Here is a 19,369-nt window from a genome sequence, read left to right as displayed (position 1 = left end):
CTGTTTGCAAACTATACTGAAGAAACCCAACTAGAAGGATGGGGTTTAGCTACAGTAATAAAATGAAAACTTAAATCCTACAGAAAGTAAAAACCTTCTACTAACTGTGTTATAAGACCCTAGTGTGTAACTTGCGCTTTGGTAATCACTGGCCCCAGCCGGTAGTCAAAGTTTTCCTCGCAATTCATTACTCAGGAACAGTGAAGGAAAATATTAATTAAATTGGTTTCTAATAGCTATAAGATTTTTTTGTCCATTTATGTGTTTTTTTGTCTTGAAACCTTGCTGAAAGGAACATCAAGAAAGCTAGCCATACCTGCAAAGAGTTTAATAGTTTCCCTCATCCATGATAAACAGCATGGATTGAGGCTTCCCCCATCAGCTATTGTATACTGCAGCCAGCAGGACCCACAGCTGCTGAATACCTGAAAAGTTATATCTGATTGGCTGATAATTTTCCAACCAGCTCATTTCTCAATAGGCATTTGTCAAGCCAGGTGTGCGACAGGACCACCCGATAGTTCAATTTTCAGCAGTATATAGGCAGCTTTAATCAGTTTTTAAGGGGACAGTATAGAGCACTGAATTGTACATGGACTGTAATGACAGTGAGTTGTAGCAATCTCTTGTAACAGGCCCTGCAGCATGCTCCCATTTTCCTGCAGCATTCTCCAGGTCTCTCATTCTCCTGCAGCATGATCCAAATCTCCCATTCTCCTAAGGCATGCTACAAGTCTCTCATTCTCCTGTGGCATGCTCCAAGTCTTCCATTTCTCCTGTGGCATGCTCCAAACCTCCCATTCTCCTGCAGCATGCTCCAAGTCTCCCATGCTACAAAACCTCCCATTCTCCTGCAGCACTCTCCAAGTCTCCCATTCTCCTGTAGCATGCTCCAAGTCTCCCATTCTCCTGCAGCATGCTCCAAGTCTCTCATTCTCCTGCAGCATGCTTCAAGTCTCCCATTCTTCTGCAGCATGCTCCAAATCTCCCATTCTTCTGCAGCATGCTCCAAGTCTCCCATTCTCTGGCAGCATGCTCCAAGTCTCTCATTCTCCTGCAGCATGCTCCAAGTCTCCCATTCTCCTGCAGCATGCTCCAAGTCTCTCATTCTCCTGCAGCATGCTTCAAGTCTCCCATTCTTCTGCAGCATGCTCCAAATCTCCCATTCTTCTGCAGCATGCTCCAAGTCTCCCATTCTCTGGCAGCATGCTCCAAGTCTCTCATTCTCCTGCAGCATGCTCCAAGTCTCCCATTCTCCTGCAGCATGCTCCAAGTCTCCCATTCTCCTGCAGCATGCTCCAAGTCTCCCATTCTCCTGCAGCATGCTCCAAGTCTCCCATTCTCCTGCAGCATGCTCCAAGTCTCCCATTCTACTGCAGCATGCTCCAAGTCTCCCATTCTCCTGCAGCATGCTCCAAGTCTCCCATTCTCCTGCAGCATGCTCCAAGTCTCCCATTCTCCTGCAGCATGCTCCAAGTCTCCCATTCTCCTGCAGCATGCTCCAAGTCTCCCATTCTACTGCAGCATGCTCCAAGTCTCCCATTCTCCTGCAGCATGCTCCAAGTCTCCCATTCTCCTGCAGCATGCTCCAAGTCTCCCATTCTCCTGCAGCATGCTCCAAGTCTCCCATTCTCCTGCAGCATGCTCCAAGTCTCCCATTCTCCTGCAGTATGCTCCAAGTCTCCAATCACCTCTGTAGCCTGTCTTCAGTCGTAGGCTATGTTTAGTTGTGCAGCAAGAGTGCCACACCTCTGATAAGTGATACACTTTTCAGAGGTGTTTGACAGGAGGTGAGGAGATGGCATGTTTACAGCACAGCCCCATTTGCTTTATTAGGTCAAGTTATTGGTGCTACTGGCCACCAAACACAACAGGGGAGATAATGTTTGCTACATCCACAGCACGTGAACACACTTATATGCTGCTTTTTCAGCTTAAGGGGATGCTGTAAACACATAGATCAACTGCATGTTTTTACTGCCCCTAAGCATCAAGTCTAAACAAATCTACTATGGTATTTTCAGTCCTTGACTGTTTCTTATATTTCTAGGTACACTGAAAATTATATATGGCCATTTGTTGATGTCAGGTGCCACACCTAGACTGACTATGTTAAGTAAGTTGTCCACCACTATTATGTGGAATAATTAAAGTTAAACACAGGAAATTGCAATCAGATTATGGGTAGGCTGTTCTACGATCCCCAAACCACATACTGCTTCTGACAGTCAGAGAACAGCAGCTTTAATCACATTCCCATAAAGGTATATGCTTTGTAATCCTTTTTATTAGGTCATTCCTGGTCTCATTAAATCTGAATATAAGCACTGTTTCAGGTGAGCAATTCAGAGATTCATACAATTCACTTTAAACTGGCTTATTAAACCTGACTTGTAGGTGTCCCGGGGACTGTAATGATGGCTCATACTGCTATTCTAATAGTAAGAATCATATCATAATAAGAATAATTTGCACTAGGAACTACAGAAACCCCCCACGTCCAAGGATGGAATGCATTTTATACATGTATAGGTCCTAAAACACTCTGGGGTGATTTACTAAAACTGCAGATTGCAAAATCTGGTGCAGCTCTGCAGAGAAACCAATCAGCTTCCAGGTTTTTTTGTCAACGCTTAACTGAACAAGCTGAAGGTAGAAGCTGATTGGCTACAAAAATAACAGCTGCACCAGATTTTGCCTCTCCAGTTTTAGTAAATCAACCCTATTATTTTTTTTAAATATTGACGATCATGGGATGTCATGTTTATTTTATGGTTAACATCTGGAACTCAGATGTGTAAATATACTTCTTTTCTATGGCATAAAAATATGCCTTTATGATATATGACAGAATGCACAATATAAACGAGAGGGCTTACCCAAAACATACGATAACATATTCCAATCAAGCTTCAGTTAAAGTGTATGACTGCGCTCTTTACCAGTAGGTGGCAGTAAAGCATACTTGAAAAACACAAGTGAGTCCAGCCATGGGTACACTATAAAGATTCTTAATAGCAGAACACTTCCTACCTGCAACATTTCACAATCTGCAGGTTTTATATCAGATACACCAAGATGCAAATTAACCTCTGTCGGCTATCAAAATATCATCCATGTGCAGAAAATGTATCTATAAATTTACCTTCTTCAAGTAATAAAAGCAGCTGTTATCTTTTAATAAGCTGGTGTCAGAATTAAATGGGTTTGAGCAGTACATCATGTTGTAGGAGGCATAATCAAATCTTACCATTGGAAACAAATATTTTCTGGCGACAATCCGAGATTACTAGTATGGAAAGAATTCACGGGGTCAGAGGAAATTAAGAATAGAATAATGGGTCTTCTGTGCACTTGGTGTTAGATTCTCTTTTATATAAAACAACAGGAAGTGCTTCACAACAGTATTAGGCTTAATTAAGTGAGCGTAAATTGCCTAGGCATCAGTTTTCAGTCCAGGATCAGTATTACTACAGTGCAGACACCACAGTAATCTTTGAGAACTCTTCTCCAAAGTACAATACAAATCATACAGTATTTACTGACAGCTATGCAATACCCCAGATCTACAAGCAGACCCGCTGACACATACCTTGAAACTACAAAAAGAGAACCAAAGCTACCCCAATGCCTTACAGTGTATCACTTGACTCTCCCTTTAGAATGTAAGCTCTAATGAACAGGGCCCTCTGATCCCTCCTGTATTGAATTGCATTGTAACGGTACTGTCTGCCCTCATGTTGTAAAGTGCTGCACAAACTGTTGGCACTATATTTATCATTTACTACAGGTACTTATATAGCGTCTTCAATTTTCTGCAGCGCTTTACATATATATATGTTTTATTAAAAAAAATTTTTTAATAAAATATATATTTTTTATAAAATATATATATATTTTTTTTTGCACATTCACATCTGTCCCTAACCCTTACCCTAGGTTCACATCTGTGTGGGTGGTGCCGCTGCGGATCCGCACAAAAATCCATGCAGCCGCACCACCTGCACAGAGAAATGCAGACCCGCAGGCAGGGTACGATTAGTTCTAATGGCAAGCCGCCCGCACTGGAAAATGCAACCATACTGGGAACCGAGGTTCCCGTGCGGGCTGCGTTTTCCAAAGAAGTGCAGGGACTTCTTCACTGCGTGTCACGGGCACGGGAGTCCATAAAACTGAATGGGCTTGTGCCCGTGCAAAACGCGGCCCACACGGCCGCATATACTGTATGTGAACTGGGGGTTAAGGAGTGTTCAGTCTAAGGTCCCCAACTCACATTTATTCCTACACATACTAGGGCCAATTTAGACAGGAGCCAATTAACCTACCAGCATGTCTCTGGAGTGTGGGAGGAAACTGCAATACTCGAAGGAAACCTACACAGCCATAGGGAGAACATGCAAACTCCGGGCAGTTGGTGCCATGGTTGGGATTCGAACCAATGACCCTAGTGCTGCCAGGCAGAAGTGCTACCCATCCTGTATAATATTAATAATAATGTTTCCTTTCGGCCCATGTACACTTGATGAGCTATTTTGGGTTACCAAAACACATGTTAATAAACATGCAGTTCCATTCATTTTATATACACTCCGATACACTAAGACTTCACACTGGTGGGCTGCAGTTTGGGTACAGTGCGATTGTATGTACGGTTTGCATACGGTTTTAAGTCCATTGATTTCTATTAGACCATGCGAAAGTGCATTAAAGATGCAACATCCAAGACTTTCATGAAAGCACACAGTCTAATAGAAGTCAATGGGAGCGCACCTAAAACCACATGTAAAACACAAAACAATAGTGCTGCACCCAATGTGAACCTGAAAGAAGCTTTGGGTCTCCACTCAAACTTTCAAAGCCCTGTTCAGTGGATCCCATTGTGGGTGTGGACTGGATAGGAGTCTTCCATCCAGTCCACACCCATGCCCTAACATAGTGTAAAGGCACAGGAAATATCTGTCACAGCACACCATGCAAAGCCATATGCCATAAGGATGAGAGCAGCCTCAGCAAGCTTCATCCAAGCCTTCAAGCCATACACCCAAACACATTTCGCCCCACCCCCAGGTTTCAAGCATGGAGGACCTTCATGTTTAAGCCCCAGGGTGGGGTGGAAATCTTTGGAGAGGTGACTTGGATGGAGCTGCTATAACCCTTTGCACGGTGTGCGATGAGAGATATTACCTATGCCCTTACAGCACTGCACTCAAACAGCAGCACACTGGTGTGAACCCGACCTAAGGTAATGTAGCTTTGATGCACTGTGGTGTGGTGCACTTACCCTGCACTGTGGTGTGGTGCACTTACCCTGCACTGTGGTGTGGTGCATGGGAAAAAATGCTACATGTAGGTTTTATTTGTAAGTTTTGGTGAGTTGGCTGTCCATTTAAAATGAAAAGGCTGCCTTAACACAACACACAATAATGTAAGATCTTCTGTTATAGCGAATACGTTAACACAATGAACAAGGCAGAATGAAATGTAATCCATAAATACAATAATGTACTCCATCACAAACTGTGTTTTAAGGGTCACTGTGAAATTAGATGGAGCAGGAGGGGTATTAAAGAATCTGGCAGCTCAAAATAGGAGTTTGAGCATATGAGAGCTGCTTATAAGTTCTGAATGCCTGGGAGGCTCTGAACCATGCTAAGATCCATGGATGACTCTGGACTGTCTCCTAGCAGGGAAGCCCTGTATCTTTGGACTGCTAATCTGTGACATACCGCAGTGAGTGAGACCTTGATTCCCCGAGCTCACAGGAAGCTGGTTGAATGATGTTGGGCAACATGCAACCCATAAGACATTTATAAACCTTAATTTCAGACAAATTGTTATATACACAGAAGAAATACTGCCAAAGAGTTTGTACTGAATGTATATTCAGCAGGTCTTCAGATTGAGATGGCATAACTACTGCCCCCAGTCTGTCATTGGACAGTGAAGGAAAAACAGCACACTGGGGAGGTCATAACTCTGGAAGTATGTTCAGAAAGTTGACTTACAGCACTGAGCAAAGGAAAAGAGCTCTGCTTCAGACTGCTGTCCCTCCCTCATACAGTTTGAGTGCTGCTCTGCACAATATCAGGCCAAATTAATGGATTTATGCTAGTTCTAGGATTTAGATTCAATGGCTTTTTTATATCTGCCTGGAGTTCAGCTTTAACAGTAATCAATACAATCGATTCATATTACCTACAACTTATTTACCATAAAGATTGTTTAGGTTCTACTTTTTGTGATGCTGATTATATTCCAGCCTTGGTAATTCCAATTTTCCTACAGTCCTGCATATCTCCACTTTCTTATTAATCTGGTTTTATGGCAGGCGAAGCCTGTACAACCCATTTACTGTAAATAAACTACTTATCGCATTATAATTAGAGGTTTCACAGTCATAACATGTATATTTGAAAATAAATATTGTACCTAGCTTCTATATAACTGTGATATGACTAAATCTTTTGAAAAGTGAGAAATAGAGCGTGAATAAAAATGAAAGCAGTTTCTGGGGAATATGTTTTCAGATAGTCCTGGACTGAAGGTATGTCTACGTTTGTACAGGCTGTCATCCCTTTAATGGTCACTGTTAGGTTAAGTAGAAAGAGGTTAATATTGGGGGGTTCTAGCAGTTAATAGTGGGTGTTGTTTGTCAGCAAACTCTAAACCCCTGGGGAGTTCTGAACCATGCTACCTTGGAGCATAGTTGTTTTTGGACTGTCTCTTGGCAGGTAAGTCTAGAATCTAGGATTGCTAAATTGGGCACCTAAAGGATAAGTTCATATTTTATCAAAAAAAATAATAAATGCACATAATTTTCCAGGTTTTTTTACTTGGAGCCTAGAAAGCATTGCACCTGTTATCAGCAGATTGCGGGTGCCATGCAGGACTCCTGCAGACTTTTCTGTATCTGTGTGGATAGGAAGTGACAATAAACTACCACGGTGCTCAACAGCTACAAGCCGATAGCCTCAAAGGCTATTAGTACTTGTAGTTTTCCATTCACAGAATTCTGTAAATGAATGATGTGGCTGGATGGGCAGAGCAACACATGGCTGTGATTGTTTTCGTAAATAGTGACACCTGAGGGGGGGTAAAAGGGGCAGCGGTTGCAGCAGTGGGAACATGTTACATGTTCCACCCAAAAAAATGGTGAAACATGTAACCTGTTCCCAAAGGTGAACTTATCCTTTAAAGTGGTTCTGAACCCTTACATGTATCCACTGAAGTGACTGGCCTCAGGCGATACACAGAGATTAAGCAAATTCTCTGAAGACAGTTCACATTTATGTGTTTCAACTCTGTATTTAGCTGTTTACCTGTGGTTAAGGGTTTCCTCTAGTTATAATCAGTCAAAGCTTGGCTGGAAATGAAAATCAGCCTTGGCAAATATAATATCAGATATCATATCATATTATATATTTGCATGTAAGCACCATAGCTCAAATACAGTATGTGAACCAAGCAGCTCAAACCTTGAGTCTAAACTGGCTACCACTATAGAAGTACTGCAGAATGCTGCTATTTTATGAAATGCAGATTGAAGCTGAAAAAGCTATAGTATAAACATCCTACTAAAACGGGTGTACTCTTAAAGCCTTTAAGCAATTGCTAATCTAGCTTACTCACAAAATAGCATATGTACATGATATGAGAAGCATACTATGATACCAAGCATGACACAAGCAGCTACATAAGGCCAAGCAGCTCTGAGTGCTCTAGCTGCATTGAAACGGCCATTCGCAGTCCTGTAAATGATCAGCTTGGCTACTTTTTACATGTTGAAAATGAGAAACCATTTCAAGCACCGTTGCATGCTTATTGCTACATTAAAGTAAATGTTGAAATAATACTAAAGGCAAATCTTTTTTTTTCCGTTTTGAATAGAGTAATGCAGGGTTATAACCCCTGTCAATTTTCATTTTGCCACCTATGTCCCATTGGGGAGATTTCTCTCCACTTCCTATAACCAAATCAGTGAAGTGACTGACCTCAGGTGATACACAAAGATTAAACAAATCTCCCTACATAAGTTGTACTTGTCGATCTGCAGTCTTCTTTTTTGTACGTCCATTCAAAGTGCTGAATTTATAAAGCTTGTCTGATGTTTCTTTGAACCCCGGACAATTCTTCTATCAGTTATGGCTGCAATCTTTCTTGGTCTACCTGACCTTGGCTTGGTGTCAAGAGATCCCCGAACTTTCCACTTCTTAGTAGGTGATTTAACAGTACTGATTGGCATATTCAAGGCTTTGGACATCTTTTTATATCCTTTTCCATCTTTATAAAGCTCCATTACCTTGTTACGCATGACTTTTGACAGTTCTTTTCTGATCCCCGTGGCTCAGTATCTAGCCTAGTCAGTGATAACAAACTCATTGACTATTTATACACTGATTGCAATTTAAAAAGCCACAGATTTTGGACATTAAACTCTAATTGGCATTTTAACCCATGTGTGTCACCTTGTGTGTCTGTACCAAGGCCAAACATTCCAGGGTATGTAAACTTTTGATCCGGGCTATTTGGGTGATTTCTGTTATTACAATTTAAAAAGGAGCCAAACAACTATTTGATAATAAATGGCTTCATATGATCATCATCCTTCAATAAAAGAGCATTTTGTGGCATGATCAGTCATATTTTCAATATCAATGCCAAGATTTCACAATTTCTGCCAGGGTATGCAAACTTTTGAGCACAACTGTAAATATGAAAAATTAATTTAAAATGACAAATCAACAAATTAAAGATTGTGTCAGATTTGAATTATTCTGCTTACATATACTTTACGTAGATTGATGTTTTCTGGGAACTGACTGGGTATATTTATCATTTGTGAGCTCTTGGGGCCATGTAAGGCACTGAACTGATAAATAACATTTTACCACGATTGGTACCTGAACTTGAAGCAGAAAGTGATCAGTGGATTTTCGGTTAAGTGTGGCTGCCGTCGTTATCACTCCTTGCTGGTTGATCTGAAGAGTATTATCTTCGTTTCCACTTAAAATTGTAAACGTAAAAGGAGGACCGTTGTGAGAAGAATCTTTGTCTGTCACTGCCAAGTGCAGGACACTGAAGCCAATCGCCTTATTTTCCTGTGAAGAGACATTTAAGGAAAAAATAAAAAGGATTATAAGACTGTCACAATGAGATATATTTGTCTAGAGGCTGACAGCAGGTTTCTGCGCATGAAGAAAAGACAAGGTTAAGAACCTAGCGTTACAGCATGGAAAAGCATTGATATGAACATTACATTATGAAAGGACAAGACAGTGCACAAAAAAAAACCAAAAAAAAAAACAACTATCTAATATAAATATAAAAACTGGTACAAACATGAAAAATACACCTAGAACTTTGTATCCACTGGCTGCACTGAATATATTTGTGCTTAAATGAGCTTGTTAAGGCTTTGAGAAGGATAAAAGATATCTTTGCCATCTAAATAAAGATGACAAAACACAGTGCAAATCCATTGGTTGCCTGTATTTCCTCCACTGATTTTCTACACATGAAATCCTATGTTAATGAAACTTCAACTGCTTGTTAGTCACTATTGTCTGAAAACTGATGTCAAGCCAATTTAAGTTTTCCTAAGACAAAACCGTTTTGAAGTAGAATTAAAGCAAAAAAAAACTTTATTTAGTCTGTAACATTTTAAGCCTAATAAGGAAAATGAGTATAGACAGCCCAGGGCAATGCTTCAGGTTTCTGGAGAATGGGGAATAAGAGATCGGGATTGCGGAAAGGCCATTAACTACTTGTGTACTAGTCTGTATTACTCCTTCTATACCAGGGCATTTTCAGTTTTTAGTGATGTGATAGTTTGATTGACAATTGCTTGGTCATGAAACACTGTACCCAAACTAATTTTATATCATTTTCTTTAAACAGACTGTTTGGTAGCATTAAATAACCACAGTATTTTTTTATTTTAGTCGAAAAAAAGAACAATAAAAAAAGTTTACCTTACTTTATGTTAAAAAAAATATATCAGATAAAATTCCAGGACAGTAAACACTTCCAAAATGACCCATTTTTGGAAAGTAGACACCCCAAGGTGATATAATTTTTTTCAAATAAAGAAACATGCTGGTATTGAGGGGGTTAAAACATGGAGTTTGGTAATGGTGCACTAGCCATATTATTGTACAGGTTATACACAGAGGGGGTGAAGGGATTATTATACAGGCCAGATACAATGGCAGGATGGAGATGGATGTGCTGAAGGACAAGATAAGGGGGGTGAGGGATTACCATATGGTTCACATCAGTTCACATACAGAGACAGCATTTATATCACTTGTATAGGAAAGGAGGGGTGGTGAAAGGGTTAAAAAAAAACAATGCCATTGTGAGTGAAATTGAATAAAATAATCTGCAGCTGCTGATCCATTCATTCTTTCCCCACTTATAAAGTAATATGACCTCTCTCCTTCCTCTGTTGTATAAAAAAGAGGGGTGGGCTTCGACCATGTAAACAAAAGCATGTGATCACTGTCATCAGCAATCATGTAGCACCCTCCTAGGAGAGCTAGGGGGAGCTAGCTAATTATTCTTTAGTTAAAGGCTGAATAGCAGTCTGGTGTAATAGCCAGAGGGGTCAAATTTGGGTCAAGGCTGAGAGGCTCTGCAGATCAGTTTCCTGCAATCTCCCCCTGATCTAGGGACTTGGAGAAGTCTCTAGAATTCAGTGGGTGGGGGGGGTGAGGAGAAGGTGGTCTGCGCTCTCAAGAGATCCTGGCCAATCCGTAAGCAGGAGGCTTGGCGTCGGGTCAGGACAGCCAAGTCAGACAAGAAGAGTGGTTGAGCCTGCTCAGTAAAGAGAAGAGAAGGTGCCTGAGAGGGGGCCCAGAGGTGAAGGGGCTCACGTACAGGCAGAGGGGCTGGAATGGAGGAAAGCTCTGGACCTCATCAGCCCCCAGAGAGAGGACCATCTGTGCAGCAGGGAAGGAGCAGCCCAGAAGAAGGCCTGAGTGAGTAGACCTACACCTCTTGGGAAAGTGGGTTAGCAACTACCCAGGACTGTCTTATATTAAACGTGACAGGCACTGGATCCCCTGCCCTGAGATTCCTTCAGGCAGCTGGATAGGGGAGTATCTGGGCTCTGAGGTGGTACACCAGGAGATGCTGGCTAGCTCTCCAGAAGAAAATATCTGCTGTTAGTTCCAGGAGATTGTCCTCTGTTGCCATTCCCTTTGGGCATTCCATACATCCCTTACCCTATCCAAGTTCAATTTCCCCAATAACATCCAAAAACAAAAACAAGCTCAAGGACTGGTTACTGTCTTCTGGATGCAAGTCTGTGTGGAGAATGCGTGTTGCCTGGCTGTGCAGGACTGTAAGGGGACCCAAAACTCAGCAACTCCTATGAATGTAGTGCTACAATCATTTGGTACTGAGCCCCCTTGGTCGACTTGGTACAGTGTCTTGTGTGTACTGAAGCATCTAATGATGACTCTGTGCTCAATGATTAGCAGCTGGAACAGCTACCAATGGCTATTTATCTAGTGACGTTAATAAACGGGACTGGTAAATAAAAGGGAACAAATGCTCAGCGTTTAGAGAGATAAAAATCTTCTATAATGGAGGACTTTGAAGGCACCAACTAAACAGAGAAAATTAAAGCCAAATATTATTATAATTGATTAAAATGCAAAAAACACTGTGCATATAAAAACAGAATGAAAAATTGGCCCAAAAACATATGTATGAAACCACAATGAGACACAATAACATAGTCAAGCATATAAGTATCTGACGTGTTTCAATTTTTTTTGTATCCATTCGTGCAACCTTTGTTCTCTTTCAGACCAAAGCTGCTGATAAATCTTCACACTGGGTGTACAGGTCATGGCCCTCATGTTGCTACGGGGCAGTGATGTAGAGAACGGGGAATGCAATTACAGAGCACGGTGGAGCACAAAGGCATCTGACATATCCAGATGTGTGTTAAATGCTCAGCAACAGAGCAAAGATTCCATGAATGGTGGAGCAGTTAAAGTGTTACTAAACCCATGACCCTGCATTCAGTATATCCAGTCTCCCATAGTACACAGAACATGGAAATGCAATTATATTAGCAAATATATCACATCATCAGCAGTTAGACACCCTTGTGACTTCTATCAGTGTCCAGCAGAGCACTTGTTAAAGCTCGTAGGAGGAGTTTTCATTCTCCCCTTATTCTCCTATGAGGCTGCAGGACCCCTGACCCTCTGTCTGGACAGCGCGGATTGGCCCTGTGCTGATCACAAACACTCTCCCCACAAAAGCGTGCTTCATTGCATATCCAGACTAATTTTTACTGTTGTGGGTTTAGTAACACTTTAAAGGATAACCTCACCTCTCAAGAAAAAAAAATAAATGCACATATTTTTGCAGGAAAAATGTGCATTTATTATTTTTTCCTGCAGGAGCCTGGAAAGCGTCAGTGGATTGGGGGTTCAATGGTCAGGCTTCTGCAGACAAGCTCTGCAGCTTTCTGCCCGTGCCTTCATATGGGCTGGCTGTTGAAAGCTGCATGGCTTGTGAACAAACTACGAGGGCGCTCATCAGTGCCCACGCAGTTCATTCAGAACTACAAACCGTCAGCCACAGTGACTGGCAGTAGTTGTAGTCTATCCATTCCCAGGAAACTGTGAATGAATGACGCAGCTGTGTGGACAGAGCCCTGTATTGCCCTGCTGTTTTTAAATTGTGACAGTGGGTGCGGGGAGTAGCTTCCCTGCCCGCTGTCACACCGAGGAGGAGTGAGGGGCAACTGGCGTCACGAGCTAAAACATGTTACATGTTCCACCCTAAATATGGGTGGAACATGTAATATGTTCCAAAAGGTGAACTTAGTAAGTAGTGTTCTTTTGCAGGAATGGCATGTTTTTCAAATAGGTGACAAAGTGGCTTGAAAAATTCTTATATAGTCTAAATGTACAAATAACATGATATATATATCAAAGCATTGACTCTTTCACCTTAGCTACCCTAATATTGTTGAGACCAACTGTTTAAATTTGTGACAGCTAGAAGGCAGGATGTATTTACTGCAATCAAATAAAAAGAATATTAGCCATCCCTGAGGCACTGCTGAAATTCAAATACATATAATCATACGATTCTCCTTTGTCTCCCTATAGTTTGTGTGTTCCTAGCAATACACCGGGCTGCCATACGGACAGCACTGATGTACAATGTAATTTCAGCCTGATTGATCTCACTTCAATCAAAATAGCACAATCAGCTTTAAGATAAGCAGTATAAATATCTGCTTTTAATCAAGGAAATAAAAATGCTTCCAGTACATAATGACCTCAGTGCTTTATTATGTTTCCACACCTGAAACAAATATTCGCTATGCTTACATACTGAAAACCCATACTAAAAGTCAGAGAAAGCAGTACAGATATACAGCATATAAAGAGCACCGTCTAAATATAAATGTTGCCTTCAGAGAAGGTTTATGATATATTAATCCAGGAAAACTATGCAAGACAAGAAACCATAAACATACGTTGCGAAGTTATTTATTTCCATATTGTGTGCAATGCTAAGCATTCCACTCATAGCTTGGATATACAAGCCTATAAACACCACTTCAAAACTATACCATTTATATAAGGAACTGGCATTGCTTGTAAAGTGAATTTTTTTATGTCTATACTATATATTTATTTATTACAGGTACTTACATAGCGCCATCAATTTATGCAGCGCTTTTACATATATATTGTACATTCACATCAATCCATAACCCTCAAGTGGCATACAATCTAAAGTCCTTAACTCACATTCATACATACTAGAGCCAATTTAGACAGGATCCAATTAACCTACCAGCATGTCTTTGGAGTGTGGAAGGAAGCTGGAGTATCTGGAGGAAACCCATGCAGGTACAGGGAGAACATGCAAACTCCAAGCAGGTAGTGCTGTGGTTGGGATTTGAACCAATGACTCCAGTACTGCCAGGCGGAAGTGCTAACCATTTAGCCACTGTGCTGCCCATATATATATATTATACTATATATTTTTCACTAGTGGTAGAACTGTTGTAATTTTGGTAACTTCACTTTCTTACATGAGCAAATTTCATTGGTAGGTTTGTTGACACTTTCTGAAAAGTCAAGTGACATTTATGCTGTCATTGCTGCAGCCTGTATAGGTTATGGTTTCTTATAGCATGTATAATACAGTGTTCAGCAAGGAGACAGAAATCACATTTAAAAGGGAAATGCTGGCAATGGGGGCAAAGGGATTTTGAAAAGAGTGAGAGGACCTCCTTCACTGTTGCTGCACATACTTTAAGTGTATGTAAACACCAACAATGAATGTCTCTTCACTGCTTGCTTTCTGTCTGTTAATTATAAAATGGAAAGGCTAGACAGGCTGATAACACTCAATCCACAGAAAAAGCTATGTGTTCTCAGCCCACAACAGGGCTTAAGAGCTGAGCACATTTATGGAAGACCAACAGGTATTTTTCTGTACTTGCAGGATATTTAAAAAGATAAAACAAAGGAAATCTTCATGTATTACAAATATGTTCTACATATGTTTTTTTTTTACCTTGACATATACATTAATCAACAGTACAAAGTACACAGCACATAAAGATCTCTTTTTAATGCTAATAAAAGAGAAGTGTCGGGTATGAACAAAATATCATACTCAACAATCCCAACTGCAGCTGTTCCCTGCCACTCTACATTGAGAACTGAGCGATCAAAGACCGCTGATCGCTCACATTTTGGTCTTCACAGAACAGAGGTCACCGGCTCTATGCCTTGCCTTCCAGCTCTCACTGGAGCACTGGGCTGTGGAGAGGGGCTGGAGTGGCTGGCTCAGGCTTTCAGCGGTTAGACTAACAAGTTGGGTGTATCAGAGCACTACAGCAATGCCCAGGTGGAACCCAGAAGTACTGAGAAGATAGACAGATAAGCTGTGCTGTCTATGCATCTCAATGCTCAAAGAGACCCTGTCACCAACTTTAAAAGATTGCAGATAAAGCACAAATCAAGAATTTTAAATGCTTGCTTACAACATCTTTCTTTCAATAAACCATTTTTAATTCACTTGAAACTTGCCTTTGAATTCACTAAGGAGTCTGACATCTCCAGGAGGAGTCAATTCTCTAACAGAGTGTTCTCACTCCTGCCACATCACAGGCCTCTTCTCTGGGAGTGACTATTAATGGTCTGTCCTAGCCTAGCTCCTCCACCCCTCACCGTCCTACATAAACTTTTATGTTTCTGCCAGGAGAGCAGTGAAGGGAAATACTATAGAAAGTCCCTTGAGTGAGAGCTCTGAGTCTGCTGGGGCTGCTGACGTCACATCCAAGATCTTGGCACCCAGCAGCAGTCTGAAGCTTTTTAGAGGTCTACACAAAGGAGGCTTTTACGGAAAGAAAAATGCATAGAACACGTGAATTCCACATCTAATTTTATGGGAATATTGTTGTTGAAATAAATTTTCTGGTGGCAAGCTCTCTGTCAGGTTTAAAATATAGGAGATGTCATAACTGACTTGTTTTTGAAGGTGCAAGCTGTGGGGATACTATTTGAATCCTTCCTTCACTACTTAATCCCTGACCTGCAGCTAGTAAATTAATAAAATTGGGGGTCTCAAGGCTTAACATGCATACCATTATTCTGGGCAAGTAACTCGCCAAGTAGAAAAAAAGGATAAAGATGGTAGCCCCAGAACGAGAAACTTTAAGTACATGTCATGCCATCTCTAAAATTTTCAACCTGAGAGGCTCATTTTAATTTTCAACTTGGTCTGAAGTGTACCAAGAACACATCCTCATACCAACAGTTATAGTTATAGGAGAAGTACAGCCAAAGCTCTTTTGTCTGTACTTCTGTGGATCACAGAAGTGCAGTTCGTTTTGCACTCCTGTGACTCGTTTTCAGCTGACGTCACTCTGCCAGTCCAGGCTGGGGAAAGACCCTAACTTCAAAGTCAGGATTCACCCCAAAGTCTGGAGTGGCTTTTGGCTCAGGCTCTCAGCGATCCACTGAGAGCCTGAGTCAGCTGCTTCCTTCCCCTATACAGCCCAGCGCTACAGTGAGAGAAATGAAAACGTACAATGTACAAATGTAATAATAGGAAAAAATAACATTAACAAAGCAATTACCTGGATTATAACGCTGTAATTTCCTTTAGCAAATAAAGGAGGGTTGTCATTGACATCTGACACATCAATGTTAACTGTTGTTGTGTTCCTTCTCGGTGGATTCCCGTTATCCTCTGCTTGGACTGTCAAGGTATAACCAGATATCTATAAAATAAAAATAAAGTTCAATGACAGCCTTGAAAAAAAATGCTGTAACATCCAGGAGAACAAAGACTCTTGATATACATGGAATAACAATGACATTATATTGCATGGAAAGCTCTTGTTCTGACGCGTCCCATATAATCAGTAAGGAAAGAAAAAGTATGGCATGACTCACCTTCTCTCTGTCTAAAAGTTTATTCACTTTAACTTCCCCTCGTACAGGATCAATGATAAAGGTATTCCCCAGATTGCCATCTGTAATTGAGTAGTGGATGTGACTGTTCAAAGGTCCATCAGCATCATCTGCAACAACCTAGATGAAAGCAGATTGTCATGTGAAGCACATACTGGAAGACAAGCAAACACTTTTGAAATAATTCTTCCTCATGTCCCAGTTTTAACTTATTAGATGATCTCCCAGCAGGCTTATTTCAATGGTTTCACCGTTACCTTCATAAACTCAGCCAACGGAACAAAAAAATGTGCCTGAAGGGACACAACATGATATCTTACACTATTGTTCTCTAAGTAGAAAGTACTACATGAATATAAGGAATCTTTTATTCTTCCTCTTAAACTAGAAGGTAGTTTTAATCTTTACTTTTATGCAACTTACTTTTTTGCTCACAGAGTGGTTTACATGAATCCTGTAAACATTTCTCTTTTTCCACATACTTTTCATGCCTGATCCCTGTTTTTACACACAAGGAGGCCAACAAAGGGAAAATGGCATTACAGCAGAGCCATTGAAGGAAACATGTACAGATATCAAAGAGCATTGACACAAATTGGTTTAGTATTATAGCCAGACTACTTTGCAATTTCAGAAGAGGTCAGCAATGGTGGCCTTCATGTTTTCTCCCTACATGTTTCCTTTAAGAGATAAAAAGCCATATATCTTATTGGACTGGTTCTGTATGAACAACTGGCAAAATGGGTGCCTAACATGAATTTATAAAACCCACCAAGGTGTTCCCAATGTCTGTGACCAGGAGGGGGCATTAAAGTGGTTGTAAAGGAATGTGTATACTTACTTGCTCTGTGCAATAGAATTACACAGAGTGGCCCCAATCCTCTTCTTGGGTCCCCTGCCAGCACTCCTGGATCCTTCCAATAGGAAGCCGATTCCCATGGGGGCACTTGTGTCAGCTCTCTCCCAAGACCTGCTGAGGCATCCATTGACACAGACTCATGCACTCTCGTCACTGGAGTTGATTGACAGCGGCAGGAGTCAATGGCTCCTGCTGCTATTAATCTGTCCAGGAAGGAGGGACAAAGCCAGGAGAGCCACAGCTCTTATGCACAGCGATGGGTAGTGATGGGGCTCATGAAAGTATAAGGACGGGTAAAGGCAGAGTATATGACGCAGAAGGTTTTTTCCTTAATGCATAGAATGCATTAAGGTAAAAAAAAACCCTGAGGCTTGGCACTCAACAATTTAAGTGAGAAAGGACAAGCTGCTAAAATGTATGTAAACCCTAACAATGCCTTGCCCATTATGCAGTAGGAGTTTTTTGCTGTTGCTGTTCCAATGGATGGACAAACATTGTTTTAATGGGTTATAAAAGGCAATTTCTTATGATTCACTTGTCCTATATCACACTACACATATGCCTCATCATCTCATCACAGTACTAGTAGCTATTGCAAAATACCTTATATAAAGGTCTACTAATTTTCCTACTAGATTTGCAAGTAAAACATTCACCAGCAGACCTGGCTACTTGAGTACAGACATTTCAACAATAATGCAAGAGGAAAGAGCTTATGGAAAGGAATTGGCAATAGTGAGTTTGCTCTCCCCAGATAGCACTGCTCACTGTCATTCCTGGTACTCTCAAACATGTTAAAAAAGACATATTATGGCATCTTTAAACAGCAGACCAGGCAGTTATGCAGCACCTTAGGAAATTGACACAGGCTCCAACTCTTTTAGAATGGATTTCTAAGATGGACAATGTTGAGCATATGGAGGCTCTTAATGAACGTGAACTGGGCACCTATGATTATCATCACCAAACTTGTCTTTAGACTTTCTAAAGAACTGAAAAATCTCCTCAAGTGGAATAAATTGCCCTCCTTAATATTATATTTTTGTCTGCGCGCAGTGTTCGGGGTTTTTTTTGTCTTTTTTTAATCATTTTCCCTCCCCCCCTTCTTATTGTTTTTTTACCCCCCTTTGTCTTCTCCTTCAGACATTTTTCTCTTCATTTTTTTCTGTGCCTTTTCCCCCTTTCTTTTTTTCTTCTTTCAACCTTAACTCTCTTGCATTGATTGGCTTTGTATTTACCCATATGTGCTCCTATGTGGGGCCAGCTCTGTTCTCTGACTTTTACAGGTAGTCCTTTTTGCCTACAGAGTGATATGATTTGCCTTTACTTGTTGTAATATAGTTTTTATAGGTTGGATGTGTTATCTACACTCACCAGCCACTTTATTGGGTACACCTTGCTAGTACCGGGTTTGACCCCCTTTTGCCTTCAGAACTGCCTTAATTCTTCCTGACATAAATTCAACAAGTAAATAAATAAATAATTTGCGCTAGTAAATGTGTATAAATATATAAATATATATAAAGAAATCATCAAATCATAAGTCCAGAAAAAAAATATATATATGCCAATACCACAAAAAAAATATAAAAAAACTTTTAAGTGCAAAAAACTTTTGTGCAAAAAAAGTGTCTAAATATGAAAAATTTCACCAAAAAACCTTGATAATATAATGGCAGATCATCCATAAATATATCTTCAGAAACAGAAACTCTGCAACACACCGATCCTCATCGATCGAAATAACAGGATGAAAAACTTTGTAGTTAATCGAAAATCCACTTCTCCAATAGATAAAGGACCACCTTCAAACGTATCCATGGGGGGAAATGCCAAGCACTCGAGAGAAACAGAAAGACTTCATGGTGCAATATTATAAAAACCAATTCCTTTATTAGGTACTCATTGCACTTACTCAAGAGGTGTCCCAGCCGACACCAGCATCAACAGCATAACAGCAATCACATAAACGAGCCTGGCTACTCAGCACATGCGCAGTAGCTGGCAGACAAAAACGTAATGACGTCACATCAATCAAGCT

At 40.7% G+C, this 19,369-nt stretch overlaps 1 protein-coding gene across 8 annotated transcripts in view; it reads right to left on the bottom strand.

Moving 5' to 3' along the window:
• FAT1 (FAT atypical cadherin 1) overlaps window positions 1–19,369 on the bottom strand; it is a 361,321-nt gene that overhangs the window by 50,155 nt on the left and 291,797 nt on the right. For all 8 annotated transcript variants that reach the window (XR_016311628.1, XM_089669573.1, XM_089669572.1 and 5 more), the window contains 3 exons: window positions 16,452–16,589; window positions 16,133–16,276; window positions 8,901–9,098 (listed from right to left, as the gene is read on the bottom strand). Coding sequence is in view for 7 of the 8 variants with exons in the window: in XM_089669573.1 (XP_089525699.1) it covers window positions 8,901–9,098; window positions 16,133–16,276; window positions 16,452–16,589 (480 nt within the window). In the remaining variant the exon portion in view is untranslated. The remainder of the gene's footprint in view (window positions 1–8,900; window positions 9,099–16,132; window positions 16,277–16,451; window positions 16,590–19,369) is intronic.

The sequence above is a fragment of the Staurois parvus genome, unplaced genomic scaffold (genome assembly GCF_062004578.1).
Source record: "Staurois parvus isolate SC_StPar_1 unplaced genomic scaffold, SC_StPar_1.0 ptg000080l, whole genome shotgun sequence".
NCBI lineage: Eukaryota > Metazoa > Chordata > Amphibia > Anura > Ranidae > Staurois > Staurois parvus.
The sequence above is the reverse complement of the archived record's forward strand: the minus strand, read 5'-3'. Positions and strand labels throughout refer to the sequence as shown.